The sequence below is a fragment of the Microcaecilia unicolor genome, chromosome 1 (assembly GCF_901765095.1).
Source record: "Microcaecilia unicolor chromosome 1, aMicUni1.1, whole genome shotgun sequence".
In the NCBI taxonomy this organism is placed as follows: domain Eukaryota; kingdom Metazoa; phylum Chordata; class Amphibia; order Gymnophiona; family Siphonopidae; genus Microcaecilia; species Microcaecilia unicolor.
Window position 1 is genome coordinate 1,383,024 of NC_044031.1, and position 17,792 is coordinate 1,400,815.

General features: G+C 47.0%; 1 protein-coding gene across 1 annotated transcript in view; it reads left to right on the top strand.

The window, feature by feature from the left end:
- Positions 1 to 17,792, top strand: part of LOC115460006 (dynein regulatory complex protein 11-like) — a 185,023-nt gene that overhangs the window by 152,157 nt on the left and 15,074 nt on the right. The window contains exons 15-17 of the mRNA XM_030189868.1: positions 4,331 to 4,530; positions 14,111 to 14,197; positions 17,060 to 17,237. Of these exons, the coding sequence (XP_030045728.1) occupies positions 4,331 to 4,530; positions 14,111 to 14,197; positions 17,060 to 17,237 (465 nt within the window). The remainder of the gene's footprint in view (positions 1 to 4,330; positions 4,531 to 14,110; positions 14,198 to 17,059; positions 17,238 to 17,792) is intronic.

Below are 17,792 nucleotides of genomic sequence, written 5' to 3' on the forward strand. Positions count from 1 at the left end.
ACCGATGCTGGGCAGACTTCTACGGTCTACGCCCTGATCATAACTGAGTAGATAGGGATGGGCTTGAATGTAAATTTTAAGGGGCTTCAACGTTAGCTTCAGAACTTTTAGTACAAGAAGAGTGCTGGGCAGACTTATACGGTCTGTGCCCTGAGAATGGAAAGGACAAATCAAACTCGGGTATATATATAAAGTATCACATATCAAGTAAAATGAGTTTATCTTGTTGGGCAGACTGGATGGACCATACAGGTCTTTATCTGCCGTCACTTACTATATTACTATGTGCAAGAAGTTTCATACTGGGTCACAGCAGTGACTCATTCAGCCATTAATTTAGAAACATGACATCATGGTTCCTGCAGGAAATGCAGAAGTGGGAAATGAAGGACAGCTTGATAAGCCACTGGTTCAACCAATTCACTTTATTCCAGGGGCGTAGCTAGACACCCAACTTTGAGTGGGCCTGGACTCAAGATGGGTGGGCAGAAGAACCCCTCACTGCCCCACAGGTGATTTGGTCTCTCCTTGTCTCACCTGCATGCCATCTGCTATTTACAAGGTATGCAGGAGGGACAGTTGGGAGTTTTCAGCTGGTGGGGCTAGGGAATCAGCATAGGTGTGCTGCTACTGGGTGGGCCTGAGCCCAAAGTGGGTGGGCCTGGCCCACCCAGGTCCGCCCTTGGCTACGCCACTGCTTTATTCTTCAAACATGTATAAAAACTCAACATGCCATAGATGGTATCTCATATGTGCTTGATTTATAGGAGGGTTGATCGGGTTCTCCTGATGAAGTTGTAGACGAAATGCGTACACGCATTGGGAACCATGATGACTCCATGCTGATTTTTTGAATGAATGTATACAATCCAACCAGCAGCCTCACCTATGCCTGTGACTATATATGCTGAATGCAGCTACATGAGTGGATAGAAGATCCTTTAAAAGCTACAAAACTGGCATTTTGTTCACATGATTTTACCTTGACCTACATATATGGGACATAGATAGAAGAAGACCTTTTAAACTGGAATAGTTTGAAATGGAAAATTGGTCCCTGTGACGTATACACGTGGACAGATGGGAAATTACTTGTATATGCTTTGTGGGCATTCTAGTATGCCGTGCCAATAATAGGGACGAGATAAACGTTTGACAGCGCAAGGCTGGGAAGTAGGAGTGCTGGGATGATTGGTGTATGAATGTAGTGTGAGTGATATGAATTAACACAATATTAGTGTAAAGTGAGTACTTAATATGGTTGGATAATTTTAATTGTACTCTGGCTTAGGGTATTTCCCCTGTTGTTAAGTGATTGTTAACAAAATTGTGTGACACACTCTTACACACAGCCAAGACCTCAAGAATTATTAACAGGTAAGCAGCTGTACCTGCCCCTAAGGCACACGAAACAATATGAAATGATGACAACGGCAGGGTTTCAGAACCATATCCTGGACAAAATCTGTGTTGATGGGAATCCAGCAAAGAATTTTCTTCTACAAATTCCAATCGCTGTTTGCACACCATCCTAGGACAGTAACTATTGGCCAGTAAAGGATCAAGTTTAGCATTCTTCAAACCTGGTCCCACACAGGGTTACCTCCGAGAGCTAAGCGTTGACCCATCATCATGCACATTCCTCAATCTCCACTATCCTAACTGTAAAGGGCTAAAATACAAATCCACATACGCGACCAGCTTCTCATACATTTGCACACAGCTATGGAATGTACTACCGAAGACCATAAAAACAACGCAAGACCTAACCATCTTCCGAAAGCTACTGAAAACAGATCTCTTCAAGCAGGCATACCATAAACACTCATCTTAAATACTAAATAATATTTATTTATTTATTTTATTTATTTGTAGCATTTGTATCCCACATTTTCCCAACAATTTGCAGGCTCAATGTGACTTACATTTGCCGTAATGGCGGTTGCCATTTCCGGGTAATAGAATTACAAATGGTAATGTGTTAAGTTGCATACATACATGGTAGCATACATGTAACATAACATACGTGAACAGATCATGGTATAGATATATATCATGTGCATATATATGTTAAGGAAGAATAAATTATAGCGTTATATAACTAACAGAATAAGAGGGGCATAATCGAACGTGGACGCCCATCTTTTTTTTCGATAATACGGTTTGTGCCGGGCAAATGCATCGGATTTGTGCAGATTTGAGCTGGGTGTAATCGTTTTTCAGCGATAATGGAAACCGAAGGCGCCCAGCTCAAAAACGAGCAAATCCAAGGCATTTGGTCGTGGGAGGGGCCAGGATTCATAGTGCACTGGTCCCCCTCACATGCCAGGACACCAACCGGGCACCCTAGGGAGCACGTGTAACAATTAAAAAAAAAAGTAAAATACCTCCCAAGTCCATAGCTCCCTTCCTTTGGGTGCTGAGCCCCTCAAATCCCCCCCAAAACCCACTGCCCACAACTCTACACCATTACCATAGCCCTTATGGCTGAAGGGGGGCACCTACATGTGGATACAGTGGGTTTTGGGGGCGGTTTGAAGGGCTCCCAGTTACCAGCACAAGTGTAATAGGTAGAGGGGGATGGGCCTGGGTCCACCTGCCTGAAGTGCACTGCACCCACTAGCAACTGCTCCAGGGACCTGCATACTGCTGTGATGGAGCTGGGTATGGCATTTGAGGGTGGCAAACAGGCTGGATAAAAAATTTGTTAAAGTTGTTTTTTTTGGGTGGGAGGGGCTTAGCGACCACTGGGGGAGTCAGGGGTGGTCATCCCCGATTCCCTGTGGTGGTCATCTGGTCATTTAGGGCACTTTTTTGGGACTTGTTCGTGAAAAAAAAGGGTCCCAAAAAAGTGATCCAAATTCGCAGTAAAAACGCCTTTCTTTTTTCAATTATTGGCCAAGGGCGCCCATCTCTCCTCAGCCGATAAACATGCCCCAGTCCCGTCTTCACCATGCCTCCGACACGCCCCCATCAACTTTGTTTGTTCCCGCGACGGAGAAGGAGTGCAGTTGAAGACGCCCAAAATCGGCTTTCGATTATACTGATTTGGGCACCTTTGCAAGATGGGCGCCCATCTCCTGATTTGGGTCGAAATCTGGGCGCCCATCACTTTCGAAAATAAGGCTGTAAGTCTTCTTAGTGTAGGCTAATAAATCATTACCTAACTTTAAGTAGGCAAAAGAACATAGCTTCTTCCCAAGGAGGACATCTCATATTTGCGTAATGCCATTACTAACCCAAATTCTCCAATATATGAGACCTTGGCCAATGTGTATTCTTGAATTACCCCCAATAGGCACAGCCATGGAGTCCTGCAACTGCTGCTGCAGAGATTTATCTGAACTTCAGGAAATCACTAAAACCAACCTCTTCAAAAAGGCCTACCCTAACGACCCTACGTAAACCCTTCACCCAAAGCATAGCATACCTAATGAGCGCACTGGACAACACACAACCATCATCCCTTCTGACCCTCCACACATACCTCATTCGACCACTATACAACCTTGTATTTGTTATCAACCGACTGGGCAAACTCCCAACGGTACTATGTAAGCCACATTGAGCCTGCAAATAGGTGGGAAAATGTGGGATACAAATGCAACAAATAAATAAATAAAAATCCAAGCTCGTTATTGCTTGTGAGGTAGCTTTCAGACCAGGCCATTGACAGAAAACAGACAAGTGTGTCTTACCTAGCATTTGTGCTAGTGGAATAGGGTTTCTCATTGAAACCCACCAACTAGCTGCCCATCTTCAAATCCTTGCTTAAAGCCCACCTCTTCAATGTCGCCTTTGGCACCTAACCACTATTCATGAAATCTAGACTGCCCCAACTTGACATTTCATCCTTTAGATTGTAAGCTCCTTTGAGCAGGGACTGTCCTTTTTTGTTAAACTGTACAGGGCTGCGTAACCCTAGTAGCGCTCTAGAAATGTTAAGTAGTAGTAGTATTTTGTCAGTGGACAGGATGAGGGTGCTCCTGTAGTATCTCATTCTTCCACAGTGAATAGATGGGGCTCTTGGATTAGAGATAGGGGTGCATTTTGTCAGTAGGCCGGATTAGTGTTCCTGTAGTGTCTCGCTCTTGCCTGATGAATGGATGAGGTTCTTGGATTAGAGGAGGATGGCTTTTGTCCATGATTAGAGAGTTCCTGTAGTGTCTCGCTCTTGCACAATGAATGGATGGGGCTCTTGGTCTAGAGGTGGGGAAGAGTTCTTTTGGTGGGCAGGAGGAGAGAATGCTCCTGTATTGTCTCATTCTTGCATGGTGAATAGATGTGATTCTTGCTTTTACTGAAGGCATTTGTCTTTCATTTTTTCTAGGTTCTGCAGTTGTTCATGAGAAGGCTCCTTTACTGAAATCTATGTTGCTGGCAGGTCCTGCTGGGACTGGAAAGAAGATGCTTGTTCATGCCATCTGCACTGAGTCTGGCTCTAACTTCTTTGATCTATCCCCAGAGAACACTGTTGGGAAATACCCCGGGAAGAGTGGCCTCCAAATGATGATGCACATTGTCTTCAAGGTATTGTCTGAGAGAATACCCCTCTCCTTTGTCAGTTCAAGGGTAGAGCGTATGTCAATATCAAGGCCACAGGGAGTCTTCTGAAGTGGAAATATCACTTCCCAAGAGCATACGTACATTAAGGAGATCAGTTACAATGCAATCATGGCGCTTTCCAAAACCCCAATGCTTTCAAATACCAGCCCTGCGCTTCTCCACTGTTCCTTCTAAGCTGAGATGGAGTTCTCTCCACCAACAGTCCTGCCAGTGGGGGGCGCTGTTTCACTATCACATTTTCAATAGTGAGGGACAGGCAAACTCTGTAGAACTCCAGGGAACCTGCCTGTCCCTAGTGGTTGGAAACATAATATTGAAGCAGTGGAGTTGGAGGATTCCCACTCAGCTTAGAGGAAACAGTGCACTCTACTAAGTCAGCCCTGGACATCACTATAATATCAGACAGTGGAACAGGGTTTGGACAGCCCTGAATTTAAGAAAAAACACAGCAGACCAGCAAACAAAGATCAGAGAAATAGTTGAGGCTTTTATTGCTAGTATTTCCTTGGTGCAATAAAAGCCTTAACTATTTCTCTGATCTTTGCTTGGTAGTCTGCTATTTTTTCTTCTGTTCCTTGCATCACAGATTCCTGCCTCCACTTTGATTCTACCCTCAACTTAGGCAGAGAAAACACAGGCAGCTGCCTCAACTGTCAGATTTTGAATGCACCAAATAACCAGGCCAAAGCAGAGAGACTGCTCCCGTTTACTTTAGAGATATAATGATATCTCATACTCCTCCTACTCTCTAATGTCTGGGACCCCCCTGAAGTCTTGCCTGTGGGTGCTAAAATCTTAAATTCTGAGGAGGAGTAGCCTAATGGTTAGTGTGTCGGGCTTTAGTCCTTGTAACCTGGGTTCAATTCCCACTGCAGCTTTTTGTGACCTTGGGCAAGTCACTGAACCCTCCATTGCCCCAGATATAAACACTTAGATTGTGAGCCCTCTAGGGACAGAAAAAGTACCTGCCTATAAGAACACTAGTAAAAAAGGCCCGTTTCTGACACAAATGAAACGGGCACTAGCAAGGTTTTCTATCCCTCTGCCTGTTGGCGTACCTCAGGGTTCTGTTCTTGGTCCCCTCCTCTTTTCTATCTACACTTCTTCCCTTGGTTCATTAATCTCATCCCATGGCTTTTCCTACCATCTCTATGCTGATGACTCCCAAATCTACCTTTCTACCCCTGATATCTCACCTTGCATCCAAACCAAAGTTTCAGCGTGCTTGTCTGACATTGCTGTCTGGATGTCTCAACGCCACCTGAAATTAAATATGACCAAAACCGAGCTTCTCATTTTCCCCCCCAAACCCACCTCCCCGCTCCCCCCGTTTTCTATTTCTGTTGATGGCTCTCTCATTCTCCATGTCTCCTCAGCTCGAAACCTTGGGGTCATCTTTGACTCTTCTCTCTCCTTCTCTGCTCATATCCAGCAGATTGCCAAGACCTGTCGTTTCTTTCTTTACAACATCCGTAAAATCCGCCCCTTTCTTTCCGAGCACTCTACCAAAACCCTCATCCACACCCTTGTCACCTCTCGTTTAGACTACTGCAATCTGCTTCTTGCTGGCCTCCCACTTAGTCACCTCTCCCCCCTCCAGTCGGTTCAAAACTCTGCTGCCCGTCTCATCTTCCGCCAGGGTCGCTTTACTCATACTACCCCTCTCCTCAAGACCCTTCACTGGCTCCCTATCCGTTTTCGCATCCTGTTCAAACTTCTTCTACTAACCTATAAATGTACTCACTCTGCTGCTCCCCAGTATCTCTCCACACTCGTCCTTCCCTACACCCCTTCCCGTGCACTCCGCTCCATGGATAAATCCTTCTTATCTGTTCCCTTCTCCACTACTGCCAACTCCAGACTTCGCGCCTTCTGTCTCGCTGCACCCTACGCCTGGAATAAACTTCCTGAGCCCCTACGTCTTGCCCCATCCTTGGCCACCTTTAAATCTAGACTGAAAGCCCACCTCTTTAACATTGCTTTTGACTCGTAACCACTTGTAACCACTCGCCTCCACCTACCCTCCTCTCTTCCTTCCCGTTCACATTAATTGATTTGATTTGCTTACTTTATTTTTTTTTTTGTCTATTAGATTGTAAGCTCTTTGAGCAGGGACTGTCTTTCTTCTATGTGTGTGCAGCGCTGCGTACGCCTTGTAGCGCTATAGAAATGCTAAATAGTAGTAGTAGTAGTAGTAGTAGTAGTAGAGTGTGTATGTTTGAGAAAGTGTGTGTGAGAGTGACTGTGTGAGAGAGAGAGGGAGTGAATGTGCAAGTGTATGTGTGTGACAGAGAGAGAGAGTGAGACTGGGTGCGAGTGTGTGTGTGAGAATGAGAATGAGAGTGTGTGCCAGGGCCCCCCTCCCTCCCAGTTCCAGGGTCATCCCCTCCCTCCCTCCGAGTTTCAGGGCCCCTCCCTGCGAGTTTCATATACAGACATTGAGAGTGAGCATCTTTTAAAGTTTTTTTTTTTAAATAAGCTGTAATTTCTGTTACTTTAATTCGTGCATTTCTCTGTCCCTCACTCCCTCCTTCCCAGTTCCAGGGCCCCCCCCCTCTCAGTTTCACGGTCGTCAGCCCTCCTTCCCTCCCAGTTTCAGGGCCCCCTCTCTCCCAGTTTCAGGGCCCCCTCTCTCCCAGTTCCACGTTCGTCGGCCCTCCCTCCCTCCCAGTTCCAGGGCCCCCCTCTCTCTACTACTACTACTACTACTATTTAGCATTTCTATAGCGCTACAAGGCATACGCAGCGTTGCACAAACATAGAAGAAAGACAGTCCCTGCTCAAAGAGCTTACAATCTAATAGACAAAAAATAAATAAAGTAAGCAAATCAAATCAATTAATGTGAACGGGAAGGAAGAGAGGAGGGTAGGTGGAGGCGAGTGGTTACAAGTGGTTACGAGTCAAAAGCAATGTTAAAGAGGTGGGCTTTCAGTCTAGATTTAAAGGTGGCCAAGGATGGGGCAAGACGTAGGGGCTCAGGAAGTTTATTCCAGGCGTAGGGTGCAGCGAGACAGAAGGCGCGAAGTCTGGAGTTGGCAGTAGTGGAGAAGGGAACAGATAAGAAGGATTTATCCATGGAGCGGAGTGCACGGGAAGGGGTGTAGGGAAGGACGAGTGTGGAGAGATACTGGGGAGCAGCAGAGTGAGTACATTTATAGGTTAGTAGAAGAAGTTTGAACAGGATGCGAAAACGGATAGGGAGCCAGTGAAGGGTCTTGAGGAGAGGGGTAGTATGAGTAAAGCGACCCTGGCGGAAGATGAGACGGGCAGCAGAGTTTTGAACCGACTGGAGAGGGGAGAGGTGACTAAGTGGGTGACTATGGCCGTGGGCCCTCCCTCCTTCCCAGTTCCACTGTCATCGGCCCTATCTCCCAGTTCCACGTTTGTCGGCCCTCCCTCCCTTCCTCCCAGTTCCAGGGCCCCCATCTCTCCCACTTCCACGGTCATTGGCCCTCCCTCCCAGTTCCAAGGTCGTGGGCCCTCCCTCACTCCCTCCCTCCCAGTTCTAGGCCCCCCCCCCCCCCCCGTCTCCCAGTTCCACGTTTGTTGGTCCACCCTTCCTCCCTCCTAGTTCCAGGGCCCCCCCCTCTCTCCCAGTTCCATGGTCATCGGCCCTCCCTCTCTCCCATTTCCACAGTCGTCGGCCCTCCCTCCCTCCCAGTTCCAGGGCCCTCCCTCTCTCCCAGTTCCACAGTCGTCGGCCCTCCCTCCCAGTTCCAGGGCCCCCCCCCCTCTCTCCCAGTTCCACGTTCGTCGGCCCTCCACTTCCTCCCTCCCTCCCAGTTCCAGGCACCCAGTCCCTCTGCTTTTCAAAACTAATCTTCACTTACCGCGTCGGGGTTACGGCGGCCGGCAAAGCATGCAGGCTCGGCCCTTCTCTGTCTGTCAGCTCTAGTCCCGCCCTCATTTCCTGTTTCCGCAAGGGCGGGAACAGAGCTGACAGAAAGAGAAGGGCCGAGCCTGCACGCTTTGCCAGCCACCATAACCCCGACGCGGTAAGTGAAGATTAGTTTTTAAAAGTGGAGGGAGGGTGCCTGGAACTGGGAGGGGGGGGCCGACGAACGTGGAACTGGGAGAGAGGGGGGGGGGCCCTGGAACTGGGAGGGAGGGAGGGAGGGAGGGCCGACGACCGTGGAACTGGGAGAGAGGGGGGGCCCTGGAACTGGGAGGGATGGAGAACGTTGGAGGAGAGTGACGTCAGGAGATGGTTACGAGCGCAGGTAGCCTCATTGGAACATTGGAGGAACAAATTATTATATTAGATAAGAGTAACCATCATGGGTCAGACCAATGCTCCATTTAGCCCAGTATCCTGTTTCCAACAGTGGCCAATCCAGGTCACAAGTACCTGGCAGAAACCCAAATCAAGGCAACATTCCATGCTACAAATTCCAGGGCAAGCAGTTGCTTCCCATATCTGTCTCAATAGCAGACTATGGACTTTTCCTCCAGGAACTTGTCCAATCCTTGTTTAAACCCATATACGCTAACCACTGTTACCACACCCTCTGGCAAAGAGTTCCAGAGCTTAACTATTCGTTGAGTGAAAAAATATTTTCTCCTATTTGTTTTAAAAGTATTTGCATGTAACTTCCTTGAGTTTCCCCTAGTCTTTGTACATTTGGAACGAGTAAAAAATCAATTTACTTCTACTCGTTCTACACCACTAAGGATTTTGTAGACCTCAATCATATCTCCCTTCATCCATCTCTTTTCCAAGCTGAAGAGCCCTAACCTCTTTAGCCTTTCCTCATAGGAGAGGAGTTCCACCCCCTTTATCATTTTGGTTGCTCTTCTTTGAACTTTTCCTAATTCCACTATATCTTTTTTTTAAGATACGGCGAATGTAAGCCACATTGAGCCTGCAAAGAGGTGGGAAAATGTGGGATACAAATGCAGCAAATAAATAAATTTTAAAAAACACAACACTCAAGGTGTGGTCGCTCCGTGGAGTGATACAGAGGTATTATAGTAGTTTTGGTTTTATTCACCATCTCTTTCATAATAATTCCTAGCATCCTTTTTTGGCCGCCGCCGCCACACACTGAGCAGAAGATTTCAGCGTATTATCTACAATGACACCTACATCTTTTCCTTGAGTGCTGACCCCCAAGGTAGACCCTAGCATCAGGTAGCTATGATTTGGATTATTCTTTCCAATGTGCATCATGTTGCATTTGTCCACATTAAATTTCATCTGCCATTTGGATGCCCAGTCTTCCAGTTTCCTAAGGTCTTCTGCAATATTTCACAGTCTACCTGTGCTTGAATAGTTTTGTGTCATCTGCAAACCCACAACACAACATTGCCTCCTTGTGGAACTCTGCTAGTTCTATGCTTTTTGCGTACCCTAGAAAATATCGGTATTTATAGTGACAAAGTTATCTGTGTTGACAACCTGTGGCATTCAGCTCTATTTTGATTGGGGCATATTTGACTTCCCTCTTCTATGCTCTCTGGTATTGCACACTGGCACTGGCCAAAGCTCTTGCATACCAGCTCCAGCCACTGCTGTAGCTAAGTGGCATCAGCAGGTGGATGGTGTTGTGTCTCTCAATGCTTATATTACTCTTTTGCACCTTTAAATTGTATTGGACAGCTATATCTCTGTTCTGTCCTCTGACAGCCTCGCTCTAGTTTATAATGTGATCCTAAAATGTGTTTAATGCTTTTGCTGTTATTCTGACTTCTAAGGATTTTCATTGCCGCAGTTCTCACTGCAAAGATACGTGAGCAATGCATTGTGTGTAACGTAGTTCACAGGCAATGCAGCCACACCTGCCTGTCTGTACAAGAACTGTTACCAGTGGTTTGTGCTACTGCCCAGACCTCCTCTCTTTCTCAGCCAAGCTTGGCTCCTTTATCTTCCTGCTATCATTTCCTGGTCATCCTTACTATCTCTGTCCTGAAAGGTCAGCCAGGTATAACCTTTCCCGCCAATCGAGGGCCGTCCTCTAGGACCACTCTTGCCACCTAGTGGCAGGCTCTGTCCCCATTGGTCTTTACCTCCTCCTCCCTGGGCCTGTGTGAGCCTTCTTCACCTCCCTGTCTCTCTCGCCATGAGGCATTCTCCATCTTGCTTCAGACAGCACTTGTCCTGCTGGACTCCCTGGAACGAACTTGGTTTTTTACCTTGAATATATCTTCCTAATGAGATATTGCATTCTCCAGTCACCCAGCTCTGAGCTATTTCAACTATTTTCTGACCTCTGCAATAAAGCTGCCTCTCTTCGGATTTCTACCTCCAACCACTGATACAGCTCTCAGAATTACGGAGTCTCTGTGCCCTGGGGCAACACTTCTGAACATCTGACTGTGAGTAGATTATCTGTATTTATTCAATAAAAGAAACTTCAGAAAATAAAGACTTCAGGTGTGTTCTGGTGTGCCAAGGTTATAATTCAAGATACTGACACTTTACAGTTAACAAGTCTTAAGAGGCTTGACCATCTCAGGTTAATAAGGATTACCACACCAGTCAACTGCTTCAACCAACTATGTTGCACAACTGCTACAGATGGTGATACTGCACAATGGCAGCAATATTCTATATTCTGCGAGATCTAGTGCATGGCTACACCTGCTAGCTCTGATACACTGCATAGGTCCACTGCACAGCCACACCAGCCAACTTTTATTGCCCAGCTTGCAGTAGGGCATAGTCAATTCATCAGCCTCTACAGAAATAGCTGCACCAGCTCCCTCTAGAGTACAGCTCTGTCAGATGCTTCTGGCGTTTTGCTACTCCAGCTAATCCAGACCCATGGTTACATCAGCCACCTCTTGTGCACAGCTACTCCAGCCTACTCTGGTGTGTCACTTCTCCAGCTAGCTCTGGAGTACAGATTCTCTAGTGCACAGCTGTTCTAGCCATGGGGGAAGGGGATGGGATTTGATATACCACCTTTCTGTAGTTATAATCAAATGTTGCCACGATTTGGGTTTCCGCCAGGTACTTGTGACCTGGCTTGGCTACTGTTGGAAACAGGATAGTGGGCTAGGTGGACCACTGGTCTGACCCAGTATGGCTACTCTTATGGACAAGTTTCTGGAGGAAAAGTCCATAGTCTGCTATTGAGACAGACATAGGAAGCAACTGCTTGCCCTGGGATTTGTAGTATGGAGTGTTGCCACGATTTGGGTTTCTGCCAGGTACTTGTGACCTGGCTTGGCCACTGTTTGGAAACAGGATAGTGGGCTAGGTGGACCATTGGTCTGACCCAATATAGCTACTCTTATGGATACGTTTCTGGAGGAAAAGTCCATAGTCTGCTATTGAGACAGACATGGGAAGCAACTGCTTGCCCTGGGATTTGTAGTATGGAGTGTTGCCACGATTTGGGTTTCTGCCAGGTACTTGTGACCTGGCTTGGCCACTGTTTGGAAACAGGATAGTGGGCTAGGTGGACAATTGGTCTGACCCAGTATAGCTACTCTTATGGATACGTTTCTGGAGGAAAAGTCCATAGTCTGCTATTGAGACAGACATGGGAAGCAACTGCTTGCCCTGGGATTTGTAGTATGGAGTGTTGCCACGATTTGGGTTTCTGCCAGGTACTTGTGACCTGGCTTCACTGTTTGGAAAATAGGATACTGGGCTAGATGGACCATTGGTCTGACCCAATGTTCTTATAAACAGGTGCTTATTTTGTACTAGGGGCAATAAAGGGTTAAGTGATTTGCTGAGAGTCACAAGGAACTGCATTGGGAATCAAACCCAGTTTCCCCTTGTTTTCATGCCACTCACTAGCTATTAGGCTACTCCTCCAGTACACAGCTAGTCCAGCCAGCTCTTGTACTGGGCTATGTCAGCTAGCTAGTTTATACACTTGCAACGTTATATCGTATGGCTTCATCAACCGTCTCTCTTGATCTGCTGCTCCAGGTAGCTATTCTGCTTATTTACGAAGGAGAAGGGTGCCCATCTTCCGACACAAATCGAGAGATGGGCGCCCTTCTCTTAAGGGCGGCATAATCGAAAGCTGATTTTCACCGCCCTCAACTGCAGTCCATCGCAGGAGCAGCGAAAGTTTAAGGGGGCGAGTCGGAGGCATAGCAAAGGCGGGACAGGGGCGCGGTTAACACATGGGCGCCCTCAGCCGATAATGGAAAAAAGAAGGGCGGCCCTGACGAGCATTTGACCGACTTTACCTGGTCCATTTATTTTCAGGATCAAGCCTCAAAAAAGGTGTCTGAACCAGATGACCACCGGAGGGAATCGGAGTTGACCTCCCCGTACTCTCCCAGTGGTCACCAACCCCCTCCCACCCTAAAAAAACATCTTTAAAAACATTTTTTCCAGCCTCTATGCCAGCCTCAAATGTCATACCCAACTCCATCACAGCACTATGCAGGTCCCTGGAGCAGTTTTTAGTGGGTACTGCAGTGCGCTTCAGGCAGGCGGACCCAGGCCCATCCCCCCATACATGTTACACTTGTGGTGGTAAATGTGAGCCCTCCAAAACCCACCCGAAACCCACTGTACCCACATGTAGGTGCCCCCCTTCACCCATAAGGGCTATGGTAGTGGTGTACAGTTGTGGGGAGTGGGTTTTGGGGGGATTTGGGGGGTTCACCACCCAAGGGAAGGGAGCTATGTACCTGGGTGAAATTATTGAAGTCCACTGCAGTGCCCCCTAGGGTGCCTGGTTGGTGTCCTGGCATGTGAGGGGGACCAGTGCACTACAAATGCTGGCTCCTCCCATTACCAAATGGCTTGGATTTGGCTGGTTTTGAGATGGCCAGCCTCAGTTTCCATTATCGGCGAAAACCGAGGCCGGCCGTCTCTAAGTCCGGCCATCTCAACATTTAGGTCGACCATCTCTAAGGTTGACCTAAATGTTGAGATTTGGCCGGCCCTGACCGTATTATCGAAATGAAATATGGCCGCCCATCTTGTTCTATAATACCGTTGGCTCCGCCCCTTCCCAGGGCCGGCCCCGGAGATGGGCGCCCTTAGAGATGGGCGCCCTCATTCGATTATGCCTCTCCATATCACTCAGCTGCTTCAGATGGTCGTATTACTCAGTGGTACTCGTCAGAAGTAAGGCACTTTAACCGCAGTTGCCATTACGGCATAAGGGTGTCTGCCAGCTGTATCTACATCGATTCACTTCTACCTGTTCTACACCACTCAGGATTTTGTAGACCTCAATCATGTCTCCCTTCAGCCTGAACAGCCCTCACTTGTCTGGACTAGTCTGGTGTGCACGATAAGGAAATATGATATGTAAGATATGCATAGATTTACGGAATAGTACTTAGGTGGAATTTCGGCATTAACATGTCTATATCCAAACGCATGTAATCTGTGTGTAAATATTACAGTCTGTTTTATAGAATAATCCCCCCCCCCCCCCCCCCCCCCCCAATGTATAAGTCCCTCTCAACATTACCTGATATGTTTTTATTCACTGGATTGCCAGAACTATTTTCAGTTTAGACGAAGGGCCACCCTCAACGAAACAGGAATAAATGAAGCTAGTCAACACCTCATACATGTATCCCTTAACTGCTTTAATGATGTCTCTTCGCTTTTCGCAGGTAGCAAAGAAAATGCAGCCCTCTGTGGTTTGGGTTGGAAATGCAGAGAAAGTTTTCTATAAGAAAGTACCAAAAGAGGAGAAAGAGGTAAGCATGTGACTTCAAAAAGGATGGGCAAGAGAAGAACCAAGAGTACGACACAGAAGATACAGGCAAGAAGATAGGAAGAAAGAGCCACTGGGACAGAGGAGGAGGTGGGAAGAGAGAGAAAGTAAAGAAGACATGGGGCATAGCTGTAATGATAGGGCAAAAGGGAGAGGACAGTATTTCTTTACAAGTAACTGGGGACGATATTCAAAGTAGTATGAGTGGTTGGGAAAAATTCTGCCCACTTAAATTCTGCTTATTAGGCTGGAAACCTACACTCAGTGGCATTTAACTAGGCAATGACAGGCTCTCTCGAAGTTTTCCTACAATGATTGCAGTGTGAGGGATTTTGGGTCTCTCTGAAGGGCATAATCGAAAGGGACGCCCAAGTTTTCCTGGGGACGTCCTCGCAGGACGGCTCCAGCAAGGGCGGGGAAACCTGTATTATCGAAACAAGATGGGTGTCCATCTTTCATTTCGATAATATGGTCGGGGACGCCCAAATCAGCAAATTTAGGTCGACCTTAAAAGATGGTCGTCCCCAGGACTTGGTTGTTTCTGATTTTCAGCAATAATGGAAAGCGAGGAAGTCCATCTTAGAAATGACCAAATCCAAGCCATTTGGTCATGGGAGGAGCCAGCATTCGTAGTGCACTGGTCCCCCTGACATGCCAGGACACCAACCAGGCACCCTAGGGGGCACTACAGTGGACTTCACAAATTGCTTCCAGGTACATAGCTCCCTTACCTTCAGCCAGATGCACTAACTGAGCGGAAAAAGCCCTTCTCTTCGATTCAGAAAGGAATGGGCATGCAGGAAGGAAATCGCATGCAAATGAGCTGCTCGCTGTTAGCTCATTTGCATACGATTTCCTTCCTAAGGAGGGGAAGCTGGTGGAGAGCAGCCAAGCATTATGCGTGGCTGCTCTGCATATGCCAAAGAAGGCTTCATACATGCAGACAAGCTGCATGTATAATAGTCGTCTACAACCTTAAATAAATTGCCATCTACAACCTTAGAAAAATGCAAGTCCAGGTGAAAACGTCCAAGTGCTTGTCAGGGACATCTTTAGAGTATGGGTGAAGGACCGCCTTTGCTATGCCTCTGACATCCCCTTGATTTATTTGGATTTTGGATTGCAAGTAGCAATACTGGGATTTGAACTGGCCACCTCTGGATTGCAAGACCAGTGCTCTAACCACTAGGCCACTCCTCCACTCCCTTGAAATTTGGCCATCCCTGTGGGAGGGAGGCAGTTCAGGACGTCCAAAATGTTTGAAAGAAGGATGTTCACGCCTTCGCTATGCCTCCGCTGACACACACAACATACCTCCCTTCCCAGGGACCTGCATACTGCTGCGATGGACCTGAGTATGACATTTCAGGCTGGCAAAAAAGTTTTAAAAGTTGTTTTTCAGGGTGGGAGGGGGTTAGTGACCACTGGGGGAGTCAGGGGAGATCATCCCCGATTCCCTCCAGTGGTCATCTGGTCAGTTCGGGCACCTTTTTGAGGCTTGGTCGTAAGAAAAAATGGACCAAGTAAAGTCACCCAAATGCTCCTCAGGGGTGTCCTTCTTTTTTCCATTATCGCTCGAGGACGCCCATCTGTTAGGCACGCCCCAGTCCCGCCTTCGCTATGCCTCCGACACGCCCTTGAGAACTTTGGTTGTCCCCACGACGGGAAGCAGTTGGGGATGCCCAAAATTGGCTTTCGATTATGCTGATTTGGGCGACCCTGAGAGAAGGACGCCCATCTCTCGATTTGTGTCGAAAGATGGGCGCCCTTCTCTTTCGAAAATAAGCCTGTCTGTGTTTTACTGTAGAAATTGCATTGTGAGTGGGTTCTGGGCTCTCCATTTTTCTGTTACGATTGCAGTGTGAGTGGGTTCTAGGTTCTCTCTCTGTTTTCCTGTAATGTTTGCAGTGTGAGGGGTTTCTGGGTTTCCTCTGTGTTTTTCTGTAATGTTTGCAGTGTGAGGGGTTTCTGGGTTTCCTCTGTGTTTTTCTGTAATGATTGCAGTGTGAGGGGGTTCTGGGTTCTCTCTTCATTTTTCTGTAACGATTGCAGTGTGAGGGGGTTCTAGGCGCTCTCTCTCTCTTTTCCTGTAATGTTTGCAGTGTGAGGGGTTTCTGGGTTTCCTCTGTGTTTTTCTGTAATGATTGCAGTGTGAGGGGGTTCTGGGTTCTCTCTTCATTTTTCTGTAACGATTGCAGTGTGAGGGGGTTCTAGGCGCTCTCTCTCTTTTCCTGTAATGTTTGCAGTGTGAGGGGTTTCTGGGTTTCCTCTGTGTTTTTCTGTAATGATTGCAGTGTGAGGGGGTTCTGGGTTCTCTCTTCATTTTTCTGTAACAATTGCAGTGTGAGTGGGTTCTAGGCTCTCTCTCTGTTTTTCTGTAATGTTTGCAGTTTGAGGGGTTTCTGGGTTTTCTCTGTGTTTTCCTGTAATGATTGCAATGTGAAGGGGTTCTAGGTCCTACCTGCATTTTTCTGTAATGACTGCAGTGTGAGGGATTTTGGGTCTCTCTGTGTTTTACTGTAAAAATTGCAGTGTGAGGGGGTTCTGGGCTGTTCATTTTTCTGTAATGATTGCACTGTGAGGGGTTTTGGGGCACTCTGTTTTTTTGTAATAATTGCAGTATAAGGAGGTTCTGGGTTCTCTCTGTGTTTTCCTGTAATGATTGCAGTGCGATGGGGTTCTGGGTTCTCTCTCTCTGTCCTTTTTTGTAATGATTGCAGTGTGAGGGGGTTCTGGGTTCTCTCTGTGTTTTTCTATAATTATTGCAGTGTGAGGGGGGTTCTCAGCTCTCTCTTGTGCCTTTTGTTGAGTTCTTTTGTAACATATCTTGTTTTCTTTTTCCTAGTTAGAACCAAAGCGTCTGAAGAAGGATTTAGTAAAAGTTCTGAAAACGATAAAGGCTGAGGATCGTGTTCTGATTGTGGGAACATCTGAGAAGCCTCATCTCGCTGACATCAAATCTTTCTGCAAAATGTTCCAAAAGATTTTCATGATTCCTCGGCCAGACTATGCTTCCAGATACGGTGAGATGAAGTCTGTTCTCTTTTGGAGCAGGGTCATTGACCCTTCCTGTGAAATAGTGAATGAAGGATCGGTTGATAGTGTCAATGAGTGGAAGGATTTTGATTGGTTGCCTGGGATTAATGAATGTAGAGACACTTCGTTAACGGAAGATTTATTTCCTTGTTTCTTCGGGGCATTGAGGGAAAAAAATAATCATTTCCTGAGGTCTTAAAGACAGTGAGAGGAGGGTCCCCTCCCCATCTCTATTTTTACACAGACCCCCACATCACTATCAAACCCCCACCCATATAGCATATCCCCCTCCCTTCATAAACACCCAAATTCGATGTACACCCCAACCCCCACCCATATACCATATCCCCCTTCCTCCCTTCATAAACACCCACATTCGATATACACTCCATACACCTCCCTACATACCCCCAGCACATTCCTGGATAACCCTATCTTACACCCCCTCCAAAGAAAGACATGGCCCCAAACAACCTGACACACACTTCGACACATCCTAATCCCACCTACTCAATTCCTCACCACATTTAAAGAAAACTCAC